Genomic DNA, 26,136 nt, shown 5'->3' on the forward strand with positions numbered 1-26,136 from the left:
CTGAAGTACGTATATGGCGTATGAGTAACTTTTGCTGACATACAAAATTTGTCGCACCACCCAGTGAAATTGAAAAAAAAATTTTAATTTAAAACTAGTATCGCCTGTGGTCGAAATTCGACCACCGTGTATTTTTTTCAACTCAGTCTATGCATCAAGTGTTGGAAATATAGCAAACTGGTCTAACTTACTTAACTTTTCTAACTTACTTAAATTTTGAATTTGATCTAAGACTTTTTACTTTTTGATTGTATTTTCTTAAATTTTCTACAAACTTTTCACATGTAATTATAACGTTTTGGTATGGAGCTCCTTAAACAAAAATATAAAAATTATGTAAAATCAAATGAAATTGACAGAATTATGGTGAAATTACTTGAAATTGAATTGAAAAATAGGTTTTTCCACACCACCAGGAAGGTCTCCGTTGGCGCGCTACCGAAGTTAGTTTTGGGAGCTCGGTTCCCCATATACATATATCGCCCATTTACTTCAATAGTGTCATAATTCAAAAACATGAACTTTTAGTTAAAAACGAAGAAATTTGCTAAAGAAATTTAACCTATTTCACGCCACCCGTTTATCTTTGTATAAATACATATCTAATATGTAAGTGTGACACAGAACAAAAATTTCGAGTAGAATAGAGGATATCTTCATAAAAAATAAAATTAAAATATAAAAAAATTATAAATAAAGACTTATGTATTTACGTGTAGGTAAAATTTGCCCCAAAAAATGGGCCGGTCTAAAATTAATTCTATTTAAGATTTTTGGTACGCTATAAATTATTTTGGAACAATTTTTTAGGATTTTGGTAGAGGCTATTATAGGTAAGCGGCAACAATGGGAAACCATATTTGTATGCAGGTGAAACATTTGTGCCTTCGAATTTAGCGGGGATACATAAAATTTTAAATTCACATTAAACACTTAGATAATTGTTCCCAAAGACGGCGCGCTTGTGCATAAAGGTTTAGGTCTTTGAAATTCGCATTAGAAAACTTAGATAATTGTTCCCAAAGATGGCGCGCTTGTGCACGTTAATGAATTACGATAGTTGTATGAATTGTTCGAATTTACAAAAAAATTTTCTATTAATTATAAACAAATAGAGTAATACTTGTTAACAAAAATAGGCCTATGCACTGCGGCTGATCAATACGAATCGATTCATATAACTTTTATATGATTTTACGTATGCTAAGTATGCGAAACAGCCTCCCAATTGATTGTATGGAAATTTTGTTAGCGTATTAATATATAGATAGTGGGTAATATACTGCCTATGCAAGACGGCCGCTATGATGCCGGTTGCCGCTCTGACCTAAAATCAAAAAAGTTTTGGGACATTTTTTTGTTTCGTAATTAGCATAAAAGGCAATATAAAAAATGTAATGTTATATTTTTGTAACTTTTTCTTTTTTGTTCAGTATAAGACGTACTTTATCTAAAATGAGGATTAAATCTGCAAATGCAACAACATTTTCGAGCAAATTTGCCATTAATTGTTATAAATAAATTAGTTAGTTTCAACAAAAGTTAACTCATTATTTGTGATTTCATGTTTTTTTGAAAACAACTAAAATAACAAACAAAGAATCTGTTAAATAAAGACTTATGTATTTACGTGTAGGTAAAATTTGCCACAAAAAATGGGCCGGTCAAAAATTAATTCTATTTAAGATTTTTGGTAAGCTATAAATTATTTTGGAACAATTTTTTAGGATTTTGGTAGAGGCTATTATAGGTAAGTGGCAACAATGGGAAACCATATTTGTATGTAGGTGAAACATTTGTGCCTTCGAATTTAGCGGGGATACATAAAATTTGAAATTCACATTAAACACTTAGATAATTGTTCCCAAAGACGGCGCGCTTGTGCATAAAGGTTTAGGTCTTTGAAATTCGCATTAGAAAACTTAGATAATTGCTCCCAAAGATGGCGCGCTTGTGCACGATAATGAATTACGTTATTTGTATGAAATGTTTGAATTTACAAAAAACGTTTTCTATTAATTATAAACAAATAGAGTAATATTTGTTAACAAAAATAGGCCTATGCACTGCGGCTGATCAATACGAATCGATTCATATAACTTTTATTTGATTTTACGTATGCTAAGTATGCGAAACAGCCTGTCAATTGATTGTATGGAAATTTTGTTAGCGTATTAATATATAGATTCTTAGTTCTGAAATATGAAAAACCTTTGTCTTCATCGAAGGAACCTATAGCCAGTGTGGGAAATACGTTTCCACAGGGAATACACACACACACACAGAATTTTATTTTTATATATATAGATAGATAATCAAAAGTGCTACCTTCACCGAAATCAAACGGAGACTACCTGCAACCAAGGGTGATGGTTCGTGCCTCTACTTTCTTACAACCTCGTTTGCGTAAGCTATGTGAGCAAGTCAGGTGCAAGATCCATTGAATTGCAGTATACATGTAGAAATGTAGGAAGCTTTAGAATAAGGGATCAGCGTTCTACCAGAATTTGCAGTTGAAATACGTCGGTTCTGGGTTACACTCGGTTGAGGTTTTCCGAAAGCTTTGGAAAGTGCTGCCAGTGTGACGGTTTTTGTAAGATACGATTTCAGCATGTTCCGATTCAAGGCCCGTACTGTCGTGCGAATGATTTGATTCGACTACATCGATTATTGAGTGTCGTCTAACCTTGAAGATTTCCTTTTCGAACGGAGTTCGAAGTTTAACAGTACCGATTAACGAAATCAGATCACAAACGGGGCTGTCTATCTTTGGATCAGACATCGAGTTGCGCTTTATTGCCTGCTTTAACAGCTACAAACATTTTTCTTTCGCAACCTGTTTATAAAGTCCGCCGTCCCGGAGAGGAAGGACTCTGCCAACGACACTTTGCATAATGTCCCAATCAGAAGGAGTGTTATTGCAAAGCGGAAGGGGAATAGGGAAGAGCTGATAACAAAATATTCCAAAACCGAGGCAAATTTCCTTATTTACAATAGAGTAGAATGAGACCTGGCAAGTCTGCTGTAGGTCAGAAATGTACGATACCTAAAATCTTGTCGAAGACCGCTGAAAACGAAAGTCCTGGGCTCAAAAGAAGCATGAAAATCTTAAGAAAAAAATTGCTCCAAATATTCCTATCTTTAGTCAATTGGAATATGGAACCAAAACCAGAATCAACCCTGTTGAAATGGCAAGTTTGCTCGTACTCCCGTTAGACGATGAGAATTTGTGAGTGGTCGTGCCTATTGGATGGGGCGAAGCACTGCTACAACAACAACATATGTTGGTATAATAAAAGGAGTTCAACAGTACAAAGGAGTTCTATAAAACTTATAGCAGCACTCACACGCTGTATATGACTATTATCGCACCGACCCAGATGTGTGGAGCGGATTCATATATTAGATGAGATCGCCTTGAAGTAATGAAAAATTATGTTCTGTGGAAGATATAGGAACATCTCCGGTTTGACAATCAATAACTAATTCAAACCAACCATTAATTTTAAACATACTTCAAACTTACCAATTTTCTTTGCTGCGTTTAAACCTTCCTCGGCATTGCTAACACAACCACGTTGAAACAATTCACTCGAGATCTTTATTTTTTTGCCATTATAATGAGCCTTCAGCTCGGAACCAGACCAAGGCAATGTAGGTATTTCGGCAGTTTGAGCAACAATCGAAGATGCAACTTTATCGCCCAGAGCCCACATAGCACGTTCAGGTGGACCCAAAAATACGAGTCCCTCCTTATGCAGCAACTCTGGTAATTTTGGATTCTCTGACGCATGACCCCAACCAGCCCACACGGCCTGAAAAATAATGAATAATAACAAGTCATATTTAATTATAATATAAAATGCATTGATGTAGTATTGATTGTTTGAGTAATGTGCGACGTCTTCGTATAATTGAAGGTGAAGGTCGGTCGTTCATGAGAGAAAAAAAAGTTAATCGATTTAGATAAACAAAATACAACGTAGCTTAGAGGTGAAATCCGGTTAGTTAAGTATTCATTAATATTTCAACAACAAATTAACAGTCGATTGTAGTCAAAATGGGAAGGTCTGCGTATTTCCTTTTAGCATTTTTATTTCGTTGAATTCCTTCACTTTTTTGTACAAAACTTAGTCTTCCGCATTGACATTACTTGAGTTGCAGGTTCGGAAGTGACCTATCTTTAAATTTGTTTCCAAAACGCCCTTTCTCTGTAAACTTTTGTGAATTTATGCACATTATTTAAAGAAAAAAAATAATAAAAGCCAGTTCTCAGATAAGTAGGTATGTAGTTCATAAAAAAGTTTCCGGAATAGGCGGAAGATAGAGTGATCGTTCATAAGAAGGGTTTCAGAACTGCGTGGGGGAGCCCTTAAAACTAACCCGTCAGCAGCATTGCAAGCCAGTATGCACATCCCCTCTGCAGACCTAATGGCCAAAACCGCAACTGTAGCAAGGCTTAAGGCCTCGGGCAGCCTGAGTGCAGGCCTTATAGCCATAGCAGCAAAGCGCCATCTAATATAGGGAAAACGGACTATATGACCCCGTACCTTAGCTTCGAAGGACATCTTGAGGCCACAATAGAACCGGACGGTTGGCGCAAAGGTGCGGAAATGGCGGAACACACTATCCACGTGTATACCGATGGTTACCAATTAACGGAAGCGGTCGGGTCTGCTGTTTACTATGTCGATACAGAAATTAGTAGATCCTACAGACTGCCAGATCGCTACAGTGCCTTTCAGGCGGAAATTGTAGCATCAGAATTTCCGGAGGAAGCATGCTTAAGCTGCAGTCTCGTCAATGTATGTATATATTGATAGTTAGGCGGCGATCAAGGCAATTATCTCACACTGTACTTCAGACCAAGGAACCAAACATCTATATTGGGTTCCCGGCCATAAACATAACGAAAAGGCCGATAAGTTGGCAAAGGAGGTTGCAGCACACGATGAGTCAACGGTAGATGTCCCAATCCGTGTGGGAGAAATTAAAAGGTGACAGAAGTTGCATATGAGACAGAAGTGAGGGGGCGCAAAATTTCTAAGATCGTGTGCAAATCCTACGACGTTAGACTGAAAAAGTTTGCTTATATCGCAATAGGCTAGCGATGGGCGTATTAACTGGACACTGTATTCTGGCGTAAGGTTAAGGCCTCGTCAGTAACAGCAGATGTAAGAAGTGCGAGCTGCAAGAAGAACCGGTTGAGCACGTTCTGTATTCGTGCCCTGCACTCTCCAAGTCAAGGCTGCAGCTACTAGGAGCGGCAGAGAAACTTTTAGTATTCGCCAAGAACACGGAATTATTTTATAACATCGGCTGTGGCGAAAACTTCATACCTTTCATGAATGGATATTGTTTCATAATAACGGCTCTCACAAATAAAATACATGAAAATAAATGTCAAATTCGGATTCAGATTGGGATATAAAATTTTCTAACAAAATTAGGGAGGCTCCAAATTCATTTCAGACCTATGGTCCCATGGACAATATTACTCAGTATGACCCATAGATTCAGAAACTGGATGTGCACCTGAAGTTTTTTTCGCCCATTTTCCCCCATAAAATTTGACCCGCCCTATTGTACATATTAAAACGAAATATTTGATAAATAAAATAAGTAAAAATAGATCGGTACTGTGTGTGTTTCACTTTTCTTGTGGTTTCCATGAGATAGATATGACCATGAATCACTTATCTGTACTATATATGACGTATACGTAAGTATTTGCTGAAATTTAAAGCTTCGAGCTGTTAAAATGAGGCAGAAATTACGAAAAGCTTCTTATCTGAACAATCGGTTGTATGGGATATATGCTATATATAGGACCGAACTCTACGGATATATGTATGTTATAGTGGTCCGATCTGGTCGGTTCCCACAAATGTCTAATCCGACACCAAAATATACCCGCAGACAAAATTTCATCAAGATATCTAAATCTATTGAGATATTTGTTTGCGTTCAAACAGATAGACGGACATGGCTTAATCAACTCAGATCGTCATCCTGATCAATCCGATATACTTATTAGTGGGTCTACCTCTTCTCCTTACAATTTTGATATTCGTCGCAAACTCAATTTCATGTTCATGAAAGGTATACAAATGGAAGCTCATTTTAGCTTGTGGCGGGAGCCCTGTTTTTTAAATGTATATACAACTGCATTCGCGGGTAAAAAAACGCTATCATCACTTAAATATTGTTTAGGAGACCCAGATGGCGGCAATTATTGCAGACTCGCGGCAGTGGTAAATAACTCATTGAAAAACGGGTTGTTCTAAAAAGCGGAGACACGCACCTCTGTTGGTCATATCATATAATATATAGCTGATTCGGTGGCGATGAATAGTGGATTCAAACACTTTTCGGTCATAGAAGTGGAGAATAGTGTAGAAATAAAAATGGGGAGACACTTTTCTGTAGCTACTGAGCATAATGTATACTGAAATTAAGCAGTACTAATTTCCTGCGCAAAAATTTCATAAGTGTAGATAAAGTTACACACTTAGCAGTCTATATAAAGTTTAAGTGCATATATGGTATATACATGTAAAAAAGAACACAGCTAATATATGAATAAATTTAAATTTTGCATGCATTAAAATATAATTATTTAATTCCCTTTTCCAAGGTGCCTTTTATGGCGGAATGACCCAGCTGTCAAATACAACACATTTTCCTTCAAATTCGGAAGAAGTTTGTTTCGAGTTGAGTTACATAATAAGGATTCTAAAAAAATTAAGCTCGAAAATTATTGCGAGGATAAAAAAAAGCAGACTGAGAGAGACTGTTTATTGCTGACTACTGTCGTATTTGTGGTTAAATACATATGTACCCATGAATAGCCCATTACCAGGGCCGGATTAACCCTCAACGGGCCCTAGGCAACCATCAATTTGGGCGCCCTTTTTCACGTCCGTTCCCTTCTTTTTTCGATTAAAAAATGCAAGCTTATATCTTTCATGAACGTTTTATTGTCACAATGTAATAATACCAATAAAATTACTATCTACATTTTAAACATGTCATTTTATACATTTTTTTTTTTGGCAAATTCATCAATTATATCATCAATATCGATTTTGTTCAATAAATTTCAATGCAAAGTATACCTAACATCTCGAGTCGCTATTGTCGCGTTGTAGCTCTTTCAGCAGCTTTGATTCTTTTTAATTGCGAGAAGGATCGTTCGGTAGAACAATTTGTGATCATTAATGTTAAAAAAATCTGAAGAGCTATTTCTCTGTTAGAAAATACATCGGCTAATTGATCATCCATTAGAATCTTATACAAATGACTAAGAGTTTTTTGTGCATCAGTGTATCTGGAGTTCACGTAACTTTGGAATTGTTTCATTTCAATGAAAAATTCTTCCAAATCTCTAGAATGAAAACGAACTAAGTTATTTATAGTTTCGTGGAGGTCTCCATCACTTAGAGAAAAGTTGATGAGAAATGCAAATCTCTCTGAAACTTCCATATACACTTTCGCACGTCGTTTGATTTCACTGTGAACATTGTCGATGATTTCGAGGAAACCTTTCGTCCTAAAATCGTAGCGAGGCGAAAATTCTACTTCTAGACTTCTGGAGCATTTCCGTCATTAGGTTGTTTTTTTCTACGAGGAGTACATTTTACAATTTCTGTATAACCTACACCCGGTAATAATTGTTTTGTTTTTTCCTCGAAATCATTAAACTTTTCACGGAATAAAACTAAACTCTCTTCTAACGATCCGTACAAAAAAGCACACGGTTTAAAATCTGCTTTCTCACTTTACAATGACTTACTCAATGAACGCATAGCAGTCAAAATGGAGTTCCATAAAATCAACATGAAACCAAATTCGAATTTTTGCATTTTATTCGCAACACACGTCCCCTCATAACGAGTATCAGTATTTTGTGATTCATTATCAGCAATAAATTCTAGAGCCTCTAATATGATATCAAATTAATCGTAAACTTCATTCGTCGCATTCGAATGTGTTTCCCAGACATTTAAGAAGTCTTTTTCATTTTACTTGTTAATCTGGTCCTGTCCATTACGCAAACATGTTTATATGTATGTACATATGTATTTTACTAAAGATTAATGAATTGAAATATGCATGTAAACAATATCAACTCAATATTTTTTTAAGTATATATGTCGTAACTAAAAATATTTACTCACCTGAACCTGAGTGCGTAGTGCAATATCGACGATCAATTCAACATTAGCGTAATTATTATTATTTGATCCACCAGGTACTGGTACATAATGATCAGCCATTTTAATATATTCCGCATTAGCTTTCAAATCTTCAGGTGTTACCATAACAACAAAACGTATGGCACGTTCAATTTTGAACATTTCATAGGACCAACGACGTATCGAACGCATACATTTCACAGCAGCAATACCATTGTTGGCAATCAAAACCTTATTAATTACGCGTGTACCACCAAACTTTTTCACAAATTCCTCTGGTGTGGCAATGGTGAAATCACGGTCCTGATAACGATCTTGTCCAAGACCTGTGCCACGCGACATACTCGGCCTAAAACCGAAAGATAGACGATTATGCATACCGTATGTATTGATAATTTGGCTCTAACTAAATTTTGAACTGCGCAAGCGCAAGTGTAAACAACAAAAATTTTGTGGCTTAAACAGAATACAAGAAAATAAAAAATTACTCTTGACCAAATTACTGAACATCGCAACCATCTTTAGAAATATAAGTATAACAAACTGCTCTCTTTTACTCGCAGCCGCGATAGTGCAAACTTAAAAGAAATACAAAGAAATACATACGTAACAAGTAAGGAAGGGTAAGTTCGGGTGTAACGGAACATTACATACTCAGCTGAGAGATTTGGAGACAAAATTGTCTTTTTCATGGATACAACAAATGGCAATACTAAAATGTGGAGCAACTAGCCTTTGCTATCTTTCTTCAGCTATCGACACCGACCAAATTGTAGACCAAGGGTGATGTTTTTTGGTACGATTTTCCTTCATCCTTTGTCAAAGAAGGGAAAATCACCATTTAGGAAAATGGACCTAGGGTAACCCTGGAATGGGTTTGTATGACATGTGTATCAAATGGAAGGTACTAATGTACGATATGGGAATCAAATGGAAGGCGCTAACGAGTATTTTAAAATGTAGTGGGCTTTAGTTCTATAGGTCGACGCCTTTTCGAGATATCGCCATAAAGGTGGACCCGGGGTGACTCTAGAATGTGTTTGTACGATATGGGTACCAAACGAAAGGTGTTAATGAGGGTGTTAAAAGAGAGTGGCACTTAGTTGTATATGTGAAGGCATTTTCGAGATATCGACCAAAATGTGGACCAGAGTGACCTAGAACATCATTTGTCGGGTACCGCTAATTTATTTATATATGTAATACCACGAACAGTATTCCTGCCATGATTCCAAGGGCCTTTGATTTCGCCCTGCAGAACTTTTTCATTTTCTTCTACTTAATATGTAGGTGTCATACCCATTTTATAAAGTTTTTACTAAAGTTAAATTTTGCGTCAATAGACCAATCCAATCACCATGTTTCATCCTTTTCTTCGTATTTAGTATAGAATTATGTTTTTTTTTTCATTTTTAGAATTTTTCGATATCGAAAAAGTGGGCGTGGTCATAGTCGGATTTCGCCCATTTTTAATACCAAGATAAAGTGAGTTCAGGTAAGTAGGTGAACTAAGTTTAGTACAGATATATCGATTTTTGCTCAAGTTATCGTGTTAACGGCCGAGCGAAAGGACAGACGGTCGACTGTGTATAAAAACTGGGCGTGGCTTCAACCAGAAAACAGTTATCGTCATAGAAGCTATGCTCTTACCAAATTTCACAAGGATTGGTAAATTTTTGTTCGACTTATGGCGTTAAAAGTATCCTGGACAAATTAAATGAAAAGAGGGCGGAGCCACGTTGACATAATTTACTTACATATATAGTGTAAAGATATTATCAATTTTTTGTTAAAATTTGACTTTTGATTTTCTTTGGTCATCCGATTTTGCTAATTTTTATTTAGCACACATATAGTAATAGGAGTAACGTTCCTGCCAAATTTCATCATGATATCTTCAACGACTGCCAAATTACAGCTTGCAAAACTGTTAAATTACCTTCTTTTAAAAGTGGGCAGTGCCACGCCCATTGTCCAAAATTTTTTAATTTTCTATTCTGCGTCATAAGATCAATCCACCTACCAAGTTTCATCGCTTTATCCGTCTTTGGTAATGAATTATCGCACTTTTTCGGTTTTTCGAAATTTTCGAATATCGAAAAAGTGGGCGTGGTTATAGTTCGATTTCGTTAATTTTAAATAGCGATCTGAGATGAGCGCCTAGGAACTTACATACCAAATTTATTTATTTATTCGTTTTTACGGGCGGACGGACGGACATAGCTAAATAAATTTCTTTTTTCGCCAAGATCATTTTGATATATAGAAGTCTATATCTATCTCGATTAGTTTCTGCCGTTATGGGGTACCGTTATGCGAACAAAATTAATATACTCTGTGAGCTCTGCTCAGCTGAGTATAAAAATAATAACAATAAAGAAACTGAAAAAAAAAATGCAATCGAAGAAGTTGCCAATTCGGTACAATTGTATCAAATTTGATATATTTTTTCTTCGTTTGGTAGGGCAGTATAATGTTCAGCTACCACTGCAGCGAATCGTACTAGTTCCGAACTGTCGCAGAACATTCGCATTTAGAGACGATACCAGTTTCTTGACCGCTCGTAGTGCTTTTAACTGAAATTTGTTATTTTGTGATGTCCTTCGAAATGGCATTTTTTTAAATGCAAGTGTAGACTTCTCTGGTTGAAAATTTAAAAACAGTTATGCGCATCCATATTCACAAAATACATCAAGTTAATGAAAAGTTTTATACAAAAATATAATTTTTTCCTGATTCCATAGAAAATTTCCTGAATTCGACGAAATTTTTCAGAGGTAATAGTTTCCTTATGTATAATGAAGTTCTAAAAAACCTAACAGTTACAACAGGGTTTGACCAAAAAGAAATTTTAGATATATGGCAATGATGACTGCAGTGCATATGTACCTATGTACATATATATGTAGGTAAAGTACTTTAACCAGTTTGTTATAATGTTTATTTCTTTAGGTAAAAGAGAGCCAAACGTTTTCACAATTTCGGCAGTTCGTAATTCTCTGGACATTCGTCTTAAAAGCAAAACAAACAAAGTCGTGTGGTGACATAATTGCGCCAAAATCAGTTGCCATTGAGAGTTTTGACGTACATTTACTTATACGGCAAACAACAGAGACAGTGTGCCGATATCAAAAATGATTTAACTACGAAGTAACTAGTTTCCATGCAACGCTAAAAAAAATAATAAAAAATATAAATTTGTTTAATCTTTGTGGTTAAAGTCCTATCTGGATAGAGTGAACCCGATTCTAAGGTCCGCTTACCTCGAATACTCCTAAAATTTGGAGTAAATCTCTGAAAATTAATGAAATTTTTCAATAAGAGCTTCTCTGCGACAAATGCCTCTGCACTTTCGGATTCGGCAGAAAATATGTAGGACCTACATAATTTTTACCGAAATTAACAGGATGAAGAGCTGAATTGATTTAGCCATGTCCGTCTGTCCGTCTGTCTGTTTGTATGCAAACTAGTCCCTCAATTTTTGAGATATCTTGATAAAATTTGGTGAGCGGGTGTATTTAGGTGTCCGATTACACAATTGTCGGAACCGGCCGGATCGGACCACTATATCATATATCCCCCAAGCAACCGATTTTCAGAAACGAGGATTATTGTCATATCTTCCTCAATTTATCAGATTGAAGCTTCAAAATTCACCATATGCTTTCGTATATTGCACATATTGTAGTCTGAAAAAATTGTATACATCGGTGGTATATATAGTATACTAGCAGACCCGGCAGACGTTGTTCTGCCCTAAATTTGGCCTATCTGCATACTATTTAATAAGCTTTTTCCGTCTAACTCTGCCCTACCCCTCTACACTTTTTCCTAATCTGTTTATTCCCTCCTCCCTCCGTATTTTTTGCTTCATCTCCATCTTCGTCTCATTCTATCTCTTTCTCAGTCTCCTTATCTCTTTTCTGTTCTCTCAAGTTTTTCTCCTTCTTCTTCATCTCTTATTGCCAGTCCCAGAGGGTGGTATGTATATTGTTCCAGTCCCATTCCGAGTCTCAGTCCCAGTCCCACTCCGAGTATCAGTCCTAGTCCTAATCCCAGTCCCAGTCCGTATCTGGTATACTTCCCGGAAAAAAGCATTTATATACGAAATTTCAGGCAAATCGATGTGGGTATTAATTCTTGTCTTTATTTCGGCTTCGCATGCATATTTATCAGTTTTGCCAGGTTGATGCGACTAAATCGAATATCACAATGAACTTTAGAGCTCTCAGCAACAGCTTTCGTTTGATATCCATATTGTATAAACACATTCTAGGGGAACCTTGGTCCTCGTTTTGGGCTATATCTCGAGACCCTAGCCTCACAGTTGTATGAAAATTATCCTGTACTATAGCACTCATCAACAGTTTTCATTTGATATCCATATTATATAAACACATTCTAGGGGTACCCGGGTCCACGTTTTGGGCTATATCTCGAGACCCTATCCTCTCAGTTGTATGAAAATTATCCTGTACTATAGCACTCATCAACAGCTTTCATTTGATATCCATATTATATAAACACATTCTAGGGGTACCCGGGTTCACGTTTTGACCTATATCTCGAGACCCTAGTCACCCAGGGGTATGAAAATTATCCTATACTATAGCACTCATCAACAGCTTTAATTTTACATACATATTGTATAAACACATTCTAGGTGTATCCGGGTCCACGTTTTGATCTCAAGACCCTAGGTACGTAGCGAAAAAAAGGTAGACGTTGGCCGATTCTCAGACCCACCCAATATGCTCACAAAATTTCGTGAGAATCGGTTCAGCCGTTTCGGAGGAGTTAAGCCTCTAAAATCGTGACAGAAGAATTTTATATATTAGATATCCCATTTTCCCATACAACCGATTGTTCAGATAAGAAACATTTCGTAATTCTACCCCATTTTAACAGCTAGAAACTTCAAATTTCACTAAATGCTTATGTATATAGCATATATTGTTATCTGAAAAAATTGTATAGATCGGTGGTAGGGTTAGTATATATCTCATACAACCGATTATTCTGATAAGAAGCTTTTCGTAATTTCTGTCCCATTTAAACAGCTAGAAGCTTCAAATTTCACCAAATGGTTACGTATATAACATATATTGTTGTTTGAAAAAATCAAAGAGATCGGTGGTATATATTTTATGTATCCCATACAACCGGTTGTTCAGATAAGAAACTTTTCCGCAATTTCTACCCCATTTTAACAGCTAGATCCTTCAACATATCTTTAGTATATAGCAGATATTATTGTCTGAAAAATTCGAAGAGATCGGTCGTAAATATAGCATATGTCCCCTGCAACCGATAGTTCAGATAAGATACTTTTCGCAATTTCTACACCATTTGATTGCGTATATAGCATACTAGCTTTACCCGGGGTACGTTGTAACGCCCGCGATCGAATGATTGTTGCGTTATTTTTTCTGTTTTGTTTGTTAATAATTTAATTTATTATTCTGTAAATTGAATTGAATTTTGTACGCATATTTGGTAAAATTTTCTGGTAAAACATTTTTTTCTTGTATCTTATTGTACTGCATGTGGGTACTCAATAGTTTTGGTTTATTCGTTCGGTGCAAAGATAAACAAATTTGTTGGCGTTCCAATTCTAGAGCAAGCAACATATAGCTGGCCATGGGAAAAGCACGGACTCTCTAAATTTAATCCTGCAACAGTAAGTGATTGTCCTTGTGCTTTGTTGATTTTATTTGCAAAAGCAAGGCGTACAGGAAACTGTAAGCGCTTAAAATTTAATGGCAAATCTGCAGAAATCATTGGGATCCGTGGAATGAGCACATCTTCACCTTTGCTTTTACCGCTAATGATTGTTGCTTCGATTACATTCCACATTAATTTCTTAACGCAAAGTCTGGTTCCACTGCAGAATTTTGGTGGGTTTAAATGCCGAAGAAGCATGATTGGTGAGCCAATTTTCAAAGTTGATATATGCGCAGGCATTCCAGGGATTCAAGGGGTAGTGTAGCGCAATATATAGCTTCTCCAACCTAATTGTCAACCTCACCTTCGAGCGGCGAATCCCGTTTCACTAACAGACGAGGCTCTGGTGACCCCAAGCTCCTCATGGAACTTGGGGGTGGGGAGGGAGGGATGGCCTGAAGGTTTAATGTGGCATTATAAATCGTTCCCGAGATGGTCGGGCCAGCACCTTAATGGTGCTGTGTTACCGGAGCGTATCGGATCTGTATCCGACAAAGGACCATCACATCGATAACACTCCCCAAAGCCTTCGGGGAGTAACCTAATCGCTACAACAACAACAACAACAACAACAGGTGGTTCTAAATAGTTTAGAAAGTCAATTCGATAATTCACAGTTTGATCTTCATCTGTAACTGTATCGATCGATTTATATTTCGTCACTTCACCATGAAATTGATTTTGAATGCGATCATTGATTTTGTTAACATGATAATTTTTGGGAGCTAAGCAAAAAAACAAAAACATTTAAATTTATAATTCTTAATTCTGAAATATGAAAAACTTTCGTCTTGATCGAAGGAACCTACAGCCAAAATTTTGTGATGATTGAAGAATGGTAAACACGTTTTCATAGGGAACTCACACACAGAAATTGATTTTTATAGAAGGTTAGCTTTACCCGGCGTACGTTGTAACGCCCGAGATCGAATGAATGTTGCGTTATTTTTTCTGTTTTGTTTGTTGATAATTTAGTTTATTGTTCTGTAAATTGAATTGAGTTTTGTACGCATATTTGGTGAAATTTTCGTTTAAAACATTTTATTATTGTATCTTATTGTTATGCAAGTGGGTACACAATATTTTTGGTTTTTTCGTTCGGTGCAAAGATAAACAAATTTTTTAGCGTTCCAACTCTAGAGCAAGCAACATATAGCTGGCCATGGGAAAAGCACGGACTCTCTAAATTTAATCATGCAACAGTAAGCGATTGTCCTTGTGCTTTATTGATTGTAATTGCAAAAGCAAGGCGTACAGGAAACTGTAAGAGCTTGGATAATTCACAATTTGATCATCATCTGTAACTGTGTCGATGGATTCATATTTCCTTACTTCACTATTAATTTTGTTTTGAATTCGATCATTAATTTTGTTAAGATGATCATTTTTGGTAGCTAAGATTGCTCGTTCGCATAGCCAAAAAAAAAAACAATTTAAATTTAAAATTCTTAATTCTGAAATATGAAAAACCTTCGTCTTGATCGAAGGAACCTATAGCCAAAATTTGGTGACGATTGAAGTGTGGGAAATAGGTTGCCACAGAGAACACACACACAGAATTTGATTTTTATAAAAGATGTAGATAGACTGAAGCTAACAAATTTTTTTAACGGCGGCAGATTACTAAACGTCCAAAAGGAATAACAGCCAAACTCAACAATGCAGTCAAACTTTAGGTGTTAAAATAACCTAAGTTTGTACGACAGCCATAGTTCTGAAAAATTCCATTTGTTGGGAAGGTGCCACGCCCCTTTTTTCCCAATTCCACATTTTACTAAAGGTGTTTGGACTCAACGTCATATAACCCGTTACCAATTTTCATTATCCTACCATTACTACATCCAGTGATATGCGGTATGATATATTCCATTTGTATGGGAGGTGCCACGCCCCCTTTTTCCTAGCTCCACCTTTTCTTGGTGGCGTTAAGGGTTGACTTCATATAACTCCTTGCTGAATTTCATTGTTCTGGCATGTATACCTTCAGACTTATGCAGTACCAAAGATTCCATTTGTATGGGAGGTGCCACGCCCCTTTTATATGTCGAAATTATTTTTAGCTTAAAACCTTCGTGTTGATCGAAGGAAGCTATAGCCAAAATTTGGTGATGATTGAAGTGTGGGAAATACGTTTCCATAGCGAACACACACACACACAGAAATTGATTTTTATACTCAGCTGACCAGAGCTCACAGAGTATATTAACTTTGTTCGCATAACGGCAATCCGTAACGGCATAAACTAAACGAGATAGATATAGACTTCTATATATCAAAATAATCTGGGCGAAAAAAGACATTTATTTAGCCATGTCCGTCCGTCCGTAAACACGATAACTTGAAGTAAATTTTGAAGCACTCATCTCAGATCGCTATTTAAAATGAACGAAATCGGACTATAACCACGCCCACTTTTTCGATATCGAAAATTTCGAAAAATCCAAAAAGTGCGATAATTCATTACCAAAGACGGATAAAGCGATGAAACTTGGTAGGTGGGTTGACCATATGACGTAGAATAGAAAATAAGTAAAGTTTTGGAGAATGGGCGTGGCACCGCCCACTTTTGAAAGAAGGTAATTTGAAAGTTTTGCAAGCCGTAATTTGATAGTCGTTGAAGATAACATGATGAAATTTGGCAGGAACGTTACTACTATTACTATATATGTGCTAAATAAAAATTACCTAAATCGGATGAAGAAAACGCCCACTTTTTAAAAAAAAAATTTTTTAAAGTAAAAATTTAACAAAAAATTTATTATCTTTACGGTATATATGTAAATTATGTCAACATTCAACTCCAGTAATTATATGGTGCAACAAAATACAAAAATAAAAGAAAATTTCAAAATGGGCGTGGCTCCACCCTTTTTCATTTAATTTGTCTAGAATACGTTTAATGGCATAAGTCGAACAAAAATTAACCAATCCTTATGAAATTTGGTAGGAGTATAGATTCTATGACGATAATTGTTTCATGTGGAAATGGGTGAAATCGGTTGAAGCCACGCCCAGTTTTTTTACACAGTCGACCATCTGTCCTTCCGCTCGGCCCTTAACACGATAACTTGAGCAAAAATCGATATATCTTTACTAAACTTAGTTCACATACTTATCTGAACTCACTTTATCTTGGCACAAAAATGGCCGAAATCCGAATATGACCACGACCACTTTTTCGATATCGAAAATTACGAAAAATGAAAAAAATGTCATACTTCTATAACAAATATGAAAAAAGGGATGAAACATTGTAATTCGATTGGTTTATTGACGCAAAATATAACTTTAGAAAAAACTTTGTAAAATGGGTGTGACACCTCCCATATTAATTAGAATAAAATGAAAAAGTTCTGCAGGGCGAAATCAAAAGCCCTTGGAATCTTGGCAGGAATACTGTTCGTGGTATTACATATATAAATAAATTACCGGTACCCGACAGATGATGTTCTGGGTCACCCTGGTCCACATTTTGGTCGATATCTCGAAAATGCCTTCACATGAACAACTAAGGATCCCTCCCTTTTAAAACCCTCTTTAATACCTTTAATTTGATACCCATATCGTACAAACACATTCTAGAGTCACCCCTAGTCCACTTTTATGGCGATATCTCGAAAAGGCGTCCACCTATAGAACTAAGGCCCACTCCCTTTAAAAATACTCATTAGCATCTTTCATTTGTTACCCATATCGTACAAACAAATTCTAGAGTCACCCCTGGTCCACCTTTATGGCGATATCTCGAAAAGGCGTCGACCTATAGAACTAAGGCCCACTACCTTTTAAAATACTCATTAACGCCTTTCATTTGATTCCCATATCGTAAAAGCACATTCTAGAGTCACCCCTGTTCCACCGTTATGGCGATATCCCGAAATGGCGTCCACCTATAGAACTATGGCTCACTCCCTTTTAAAATACTCTTTAATACCTTCATTTGATACCAATGTGATACAAACACATTCCAGGGTTACCCTAGGTTCATTTTCCTACATGGTGATTTTCCCTTATTTTGTCTCCAAAGCTCTCAGCTGAGTATCTAATGTTCGGTTACACCCGAACTTAGCCTTCTTTACTTGTTTATTTTATATTTATCTTAAAAATCGCTTAAGTATGTACATCTGTTCACTATATATTTCATATCTTATACAGCCGATTATTTGGAGATTACGAATGGGATAAGAATATGGTTCAGCCCCATTCATGAAAGGTATGAAGTCTTCGACACAGCCGAAGGCAGTCCCGTCCTTACTTGTTTTTTTTTTTTTTTTTAATTTTCATATTTACTATGAATGTGAAACAACTTTTGACGACAATGATAAAACCCGGTTTTTATATTCTAACAACACAAGCAAACATATTTGGGAAGCTAAATAAACAACGGAAGATTTTAACAGTAAATACAAATTAAATTGGAAACTAATGATTAAAAAACATACGAGGAAATAAATACACGGTAATTAGCACTATAAAAATGCTGCAAATTTTAAGATTAATTAAGAAAGCATTTCTCCTTTTCGGTTTTTGAACTTTAAACTCATGTGAGAATGTACATTTAACATTTATAGGGCATTTTATATGTATGTAAGTACGAAATGTTTTTACCAGTAATATATTATCAATTACACTAAAATTATTGATTATTTACTTCAAAGTCCTTTGAGCTTGTGCCGGTGAGAGTAGTGTCAGCTCCTTTCGCTGCGCCATCGATAAACTCGTCCCGGACAAATTTCGACTCAATTTCATATTACCACTATTACTGTTATTAGCGACAACAAAGGCGGGGTTACATTCAATTTCGAAATCAGGTATTTCGCGCACTTCTCCATTATCAGTTTCATCATCAACAATTATTGTTGGTGCTCTCTCTGAATTATTATCCTCATCGGTTGGTTCGCCTATAGTAAAACGTTTAGCCGATTGCATCATTTCGAAAAACCACGGAAATACCATTCAATTTTATATTTGTCTGGGCATAGAAGTTTTGTTTGTTTGTTTATTGTTAAACTAGCAAAGTATTTCGATTTATAACTTCAGTTAGATTTAAGAAACTTTGCCCGGATATCGCGCATACCAAACATGAAAAGTCCTTTTTTTATGCACACAATTGATTAGTTTTTAAAATTGTTTGTTTTCGAATTTAGAAATTATAAACCATACAACACAAAGTCCCAAGAGTAACTGCCTATGAGTTGAAGTCGTTACAGGTGTATAATTTCGTTGACGATAAATTTGTTATTACGTAGATACATAGCTACATACAAGTACATACATACATAGATACACGCTTAGTAGTATCATGCAAGCACGTTTCAGCAAATATTCTCATGGTAAATACATTATTTATAAGTTTTTGTTATTGTATACTCGCCGTATTTTGTCTGAGAATCAACAATGATTTAATTTTTCGGCCCCGATCAGCTGTAGTGTTTAAACTCATTCATAGCTACAGGAATCGCTAGATAAATCTCGATAATGCTTATAACTTTTTATACTCAGCGTGCTTTGCACACAGAGTATATTAACTTTGATTGGATAACGGTTGCTTGTACAGGTATAAAGGAATCGAGATAGATATATACTTCCATATATCAAAATCATCAGTGTCGAAAAAAATGTGATTGAGCCATGTCCGTCTGTCCGTTAACACGATAACTTGAGTAAATATTGAGATATCACCAAATTTGGTACACGAGCTTATCTGGACCCAGAATAGATTGGTATTGAAAATGAGTGAAATCGGATGATAACCACACCCACTTTTAATATATATAACATTTTGGAAAACGCAAAAAAACTCATTATTTAGTAAATAATACACCTAGAACGTTGAAATTTGCCGTGTGGACTTTTATTGAAACTCTTGATAAAAATTTTCAAAATTTTTTCAAAATGGGCGTGATATCGCCCAATTGTGATAAAATCAATTTTACAAATATTATTAATCATAAATCAAAAATCGTTAAACCTATCGTAACAAAATTCGGCAGAGAGGTTGTCTTTACTGTAAGGAATGCTTTGAAGAAAAATTAATGAAATCGGTTAAGGACCACGTCCACTTTTATATAAAAGATTTTTAAAAGGGTCGTGGACGAATAAAATAAGCTATATCTTTGCAAGAAAGAGCTTTGTATCAATGGTATTTCATTTACTAAGTGAATTTATAACAAAAAAAAGGAAAAACTTCAATTTTAAAAAAATGGGCGTGGCACCGCCCCTTTTATGACTAAGCTACTTTCTATGTTTCGGGAGCCATAATTGGAAGAAAAATTAACGGATCGTAATAAAATTGGGTACACGTATTTTCCCTATAGCAGGAAATATTTCTAGAAAAAATGGACGAGATCGGTTAAAGATCACGCCCACTTTTATAGATTTTGAAAAGGGTCGTGGACGAATAAAATTAGGTTTATCTTAGCGAAAAAGAGCTTTGTATAATAGAATTTTACTTTTTAAATTGAATTATAACATTAAATTGGAAAACACTAACAATTTTGAAAATGGGTGTAGCACCGCCCCTTTTTTGTCTAAGCAATTTTCAATGTTTTGGGATCCATAACTCGAAGAAAAATGAACGGTTCGTAATAAAATTGAGTACATACACTAATTTTCCCTATATTAGAAAATATTTCTATGGCTAAAGACCATGTCAACTTAGATATAAAATAAGTTTAAAAGGGTCGTAGACTAGAATAATAAGCTATAATTTAGCAAAAAATAGTTTTGCATCAATGATATTTCACTTATCAAGTTTTATTGTAATAGGAAATGGGGAGAAATTTTTTTTAAACGGGCGGTGCCACGTGTTATGCAGAAAAGTAATTTATCTGAAATGAAATGTGCAATTGAAGCTCACGCTGAGTATATAATGATCGGTTACACCCGAACTTAGATACCTTTACTTGTTTGATAATAAAAACCTACTCAGCAACGCTGACCAGTGAGAAGTTTTCCTATCCAAAATTTTGATTTGTTTCTAGTATAAAAAGAATGATGAATAAGATGTTAAAAATAAACAAGAGGCATGAGTGCCAAGTGCTCGCGAAGTTCTATATGTAAGCATACAGATTTACGTCTGGAAACTAATTTTTTTAAGTTAACTAAAGCTCGTCCTGTGGTTAACAAAGGTAACTTTGCAGGAAACAAATATTTCCGAGCTTTTTGTAAAGAGCTTCGCCGGCCTCTTATTGGTAACAACTCACATGGCTTTATGATCGGATTATTATCGATTACGAATAATTATAGTTGACTTATCGGTTTGAAATTGGCTTGTTATTGCCCAGTCATCGGATTGTCATTAGTTTTTTATCAGCTTGTCATAGAAGAGTTACACATTTGTATTTATTTTATATTAACTGGTAACATTCCCATAAGGAATCCATAATTTTTCGATAACAAATCGATACATTTTTGATAACGAAATCGATAACTTTTCCATAAAACACCGATATATAAGTTTTCTAAAACAAATTGAAATCCTTTTAATAATATATCGATACATTTTCGATAACTTCTTAATAACAAATCTAAAACACTCCGATAAAAAATTGGCAACAATCTGATAACAAATCGATAACATATTAATAACATGTCGACAATTTTTTGACGATGAATCGAAAACTTTTCAATAACGATCGATTTAATTTAATTAAGTTTTATTTTTTTACTTTGTTTTATTTTAGTATATTTTATTTCAATTTATTTTACTTTATTTCATTTTTGTTAATTTTATTTTTTATTTTTATTTTATAAAATTTTTGTTTAATTTATTAATTTTTTTTTAATTTATTTTATTTTATGTATTTTATTAGTTTTTGTAGTTAATATTTTTTTCTTTATTTGCACTTTATTACTTAAATGTACCAAAGTTTTACAACCAACAAAAGCCTAAAAGGAAACTAGTTTCAACTTTAACCTTTAATACCTACCACGTGCTTTTTTTTGTTTACACTCTTTGCATCAGGAATAAAAATCACGCATTTGCTCATGTTTGCTCTGACTCTTTATTTCCAGTAAAACAGCAGCGATACATCTAGTCGGGCACTTGCATGCACAATAATTGTGTATTTGCTCATATACTTTAATTTATATGTATGTAGGTGACATCTTTGCTTGAGTTGCGGTGTGATTTCGTTTACACATACATATACACTCTACCAGGTATCTTGCTCCTATATTACGCTACAGTGCATGACTATACTTAGGCTATTATTCTTTATTACTCTGTGCAACATACCTATACCACACACTGCCTACGCTTACACATTCTCTAGTACTCCACATCATACATATACCACTATTACACACTACGCCTGCATTTACATCCTATATGTATCACCCATATAGCATACCTCTTACAAAGACTACGCTTCTACTCAGGATTCCCCCATACCGTGACCAAATATGTTTACACTTTACCAAAACTAACCTATGTTGTACCTAGGGCCCAGATGCACCTGTTTCACAAACAGCGGCTGACAAATTTGGAAGTACATTAAGGACGTACACATTTATTTCTATTTAGAATAACGAGCCTGACCCGTGCGCATCTTGCGCAACCAATATAAAAGTCTCTAATCAAATATCAACAGAAATCAACTGTTCTATTAACTTACAGCTTGCGCTGCGGTCTAGCGTATAATAGCAACTGTCGCCAATCAATTAAAACTTACAGCTTGTGCTGCCATCTAGCGTAATGCAGTGCAAATATTCACAATAGTGCCATAGTACAAATAGATTTCTTTTTGTGCTCACAGTCGTTTATTTTTAACAAATTAAACCCCCCCTTGCCACAGGATCATTTGATTTTTTATGTCGTTACAATTCAAATATTTGATGTTTTTATGTCTATGTTAATACATTTCTTTATAATTCTGCTACGTATTTACTTTGTTGGTGATATTATATTTTTAATATGCAAGCATCTATATGCCATTTATGCACATAACTTCACACAGAATGCTGCGATTTTAAAACGGTTTTTTGCATTTGAAAGCTTAGCTACGTGAGATGGTGCAGTTGATATCATTCGAAGATATATATTATAGGGGCGTGGCAAATTGCCAAAATGTAGTAGAAAAAGGATGGGATGGATGGATTTAAAAAATTCTACTTTTCAGTAAAACTTTGAAATATTTACCTTCGATCTGCATCAAAAAAAAATACTTGATTCCTTTCTTATATCAGCCAAATTGTTTAAACAAAAGTAACATTTTTACCAAAAAATTCGTGTGTGTGATTGTTCGGTGTCACCTGTTCGCGCTAATTGCTTTTGAGTTAGGTATGATGCGACACATACGTACATATGTACATAGCATTCGCTGCGTTATTTAATTTCGGGCGAAGGTTTATAGGCATGTATGAATGTACATATGTATGTATGTATTTTCATATCATATCAGCTTGACATAGGTATGTACATACATATCTATGTAACATAAATGGTTAATTGTTAATGCAACATAAATGGTTAATACTGTTTTCACACAGAAACTTAATGATCTCATTTCACCTGCTAATGAAATCGTAAATTTTTTGCTTTCACACAGAAGTAACTGCTCGATTAGTATGAAGGATGAGACAGACAATCATGGCGGAACGATACAAGGTGGGAGCATGGTGACATACCTACAAACAAAAAAATTCCATGTACTTGTAAATTCGATGGACAAATGTCAAAATCGTACTGCGCCGGTAGTTGATGTATCAAATCAAATAAAAAAGGTTATAATCAGCTGTTCGATGCGGCCACCTTGTATCGTTCCGCCATGCAGAATATGACATTTGCTTTGAAAACTAAGAAGCGGAAACGGAAGCGGAACGCTACCAACAGAGTTGCATTGTGCTTTTGACTTCAGTAGGCATTCCATTAGCTACTAATGAAATAATAATAGATTCGAATTTTGTAGGGAAGATTGAGCTCAATAAGCGTCTTAATGTAGAAAACTGCCTTTATTATTCAATAAGCCGTCTGTGTGAAAACAGTATAAGAATGCATACATCTATTGAAAAATAATCTTTCGTTAAAAATATTAAACATTTCCTTAAAATTCTTCAAACAAGTTTTATTTTTTGGTATTTTTGCATGTATTACTACATATTATAAAACAAAGTCGCTTTTTCTGTCCCATGTCCCTTTGAATTCTTTAAAACTACGCAACGGATTTTCATGCGTTTTTTTTAATAGATAGAGTGATTGAAGTTTGTAGATTGTATAATAACATCCATTAAATAGTGGAGAAATGGTGAGAAAGTGGTGTTAGTTACACCATTTATAACTCAAGAACGGATGAACAGATTTGGCTGAAAATTGGTGGAGGGGTAGCTTAGAACCAGGAGACAGACATAGGATTCTTTTTATCCCGTTCTGGATAGGGTCTTGGGATCACAACGTGGACCTGGGTAATCCTGGGATATGTTTGTAAAATGTGGGCATCAAATGGAAGCTGTTTATGGGTACTTTGATACGGGGTATTTTTCGTGCCCGTGGGTGACTAGGGTCTCGAGATATAGGCCAAAATGTGGACCCGGGTACCCCTAGAATGTGTTTATAGAATATGGATAACAAATGAAAGCTGTTGATGAGTGCCTTAGTACAGGGGAGTATTCGTACTTATTGGTGACTAGGGTCTCGAGATTGAGGCCAAAACGTGGACCCTGATACCCCTAGAAAGTGTTTATACAAGAAGGATAACAAATGAAAGCTGTTGATGTGTGCTTTAGTACAGGGTAATTTTCATATCTGTTTGTGACTAGGGTTTTCAGATATAGGCCAAAACGTGGACCAGGGTAACACTAGGATGTGTTTTTACATTATGGGTATCAAATTGGAGCTGTTGATGAGTGCTTTAGTGCAGGGTAGTTTTCATACCTATAGGTGACTAGGGTCTCGAGATATAGGCCAAAACGTGTACCAGGGTAACACTAGGATGTGGTTTTACATTATGGGTATCAAATTGAAGCTGTTGATGTGTGCTTTAGTACAGAGTACTTTATGCCGCTGGATGACTAGGGTCTCGAGATATAGGCCAAAACGTGGACCCAGATACCCCTAGAATGTGTGTGTAATATGGATATCAAATGAAAGCTGTTGCTCAGAGCTTTAAAGTAATTTTCATTGTGATATTCGATTTAGTCGCATCAACCTGGCAAAACTGATAAATATGCATGCGAAGCCGAAAAAAAGCATGAATTGATAATACCCACATACCTATTTACATAAGTCCTATTCGATTTGTCTGAAATTTGGTATATAAATTTGCCTATATTAGTATTTACGATCCTTTTTTCGAGGAAGTAGACTAGAGACGGGCTGGGAATGCGATTAGGACTAGGATTGGGACTGAGACTCGGAGTGGGACTGGAACTCGGAATGGGACTGGAACAAAATACATACCACCCTCTGGGACTAGCAATAAGGGATGAAGAAGAATGGGAAAACTGAGACTGAGAAAGGGATATAGTGAGACGAAAATAGAGATAGATGAAGCGAAAAAACTGAGGGAGGAGTGAATAAAATTATTAAGAAGAAGTGAAGAGGGGAGGTCAGAGTTAGAGAGAAAAAGCTTATTACAATGTATGCAGGTAGACCAAATTTAGGGCAGAACAACGTCTGACGGGTCTGCTAGTATGTACATATGTACGAAGTGAACACTTATATTTTAATCATATTCTGTTTCATAATAATTCTGCAATTTATTAAATATACAAATGTACATGATAACTTTTACTATAATTTCATAAAGAAGTTTCTTTGTAAATTTGCCTAACATGATCGTGTTCAATGATCCAACTTGCTTAAGAACATAATCGACATTGATTTAAAATTAATCAACTTATTGCATGCGTGAATATAATCAATTCAGGCGTTTGCTCGTTTGCCTCAACCGCGATTACATTCATGCGACGTCACGGCGACAAGCTACATATAAACATGCATATAAACATTGCTTACGGTTCTGTTTGTATGCCGAACTAAACGATACTAATTCTCGTGCTTTGATTTTATTCTCCACATTTAAATAATGTTAAATTTACAGCATTTTTCGAAGTATACATTTCCTATTTTGAAATATAATTCAAATTTGACATTATTTTCCATGTGGAAAACACATTATTATAATGTAATATCTACATTTTTTTCATATCAAAAACACATTTCAAAAATGTAAAATTCAAATGATTTGATAAATGAAAAAATAATGTGTTTTTC

The 26,136-nt window shown here is 35.3% G+C and overlaps 1 protein-coding gene across 4 annotated transcripts in view; it reads right to left on the reverse strand.

Annotated features, from left to right (window-relative positions):
• ACC (acetyl-CoA carboxylase) overlaps nt 1–26,136 on the reverse strand; it is a 156,103-nt gene that overhangs the window by 46,537 nt on the left and 83,430 nt on the right. For 3 of the 4 annotated variants that reach the window (XM_067776428.1, XM_067776426.1, XM_067776425.1), the window contains 2 exons: nt 8,181–8,547; nt 3,527–3,815 (listed from right to left, as the gene is read on the reverse strand). In XM_067776428.1, the coding sequence (XP_067632529.1) occupies nt 3,527–3,815; nt 8,181–8,547 (656 nt within the window). Of the gene's footprint in view, nt 1–3,526; nt 3,816–8,180; nt 8,548–18,573; nt 19,091–26,136 lie in introns of those variants that run through there. The other variant, XM_067776429.1, reaches the window with a different exon arrangement.

The sequence above is a fragment of the Eurosta solidaginis genome, chromosome 3 (assembly GCF_040869045.1).
Source record: "Eurosta solidaginis isolate ZX-2024a chromosome 3, ASM4086904v1, whole genome shotgun sequence".
NCBI classification, from domain to species: Eukaryota; Metazoa; Arthropoda; class Insecta; order Diptera; family Tephritidae; genus Eurosta; species Eurosta solidaginis.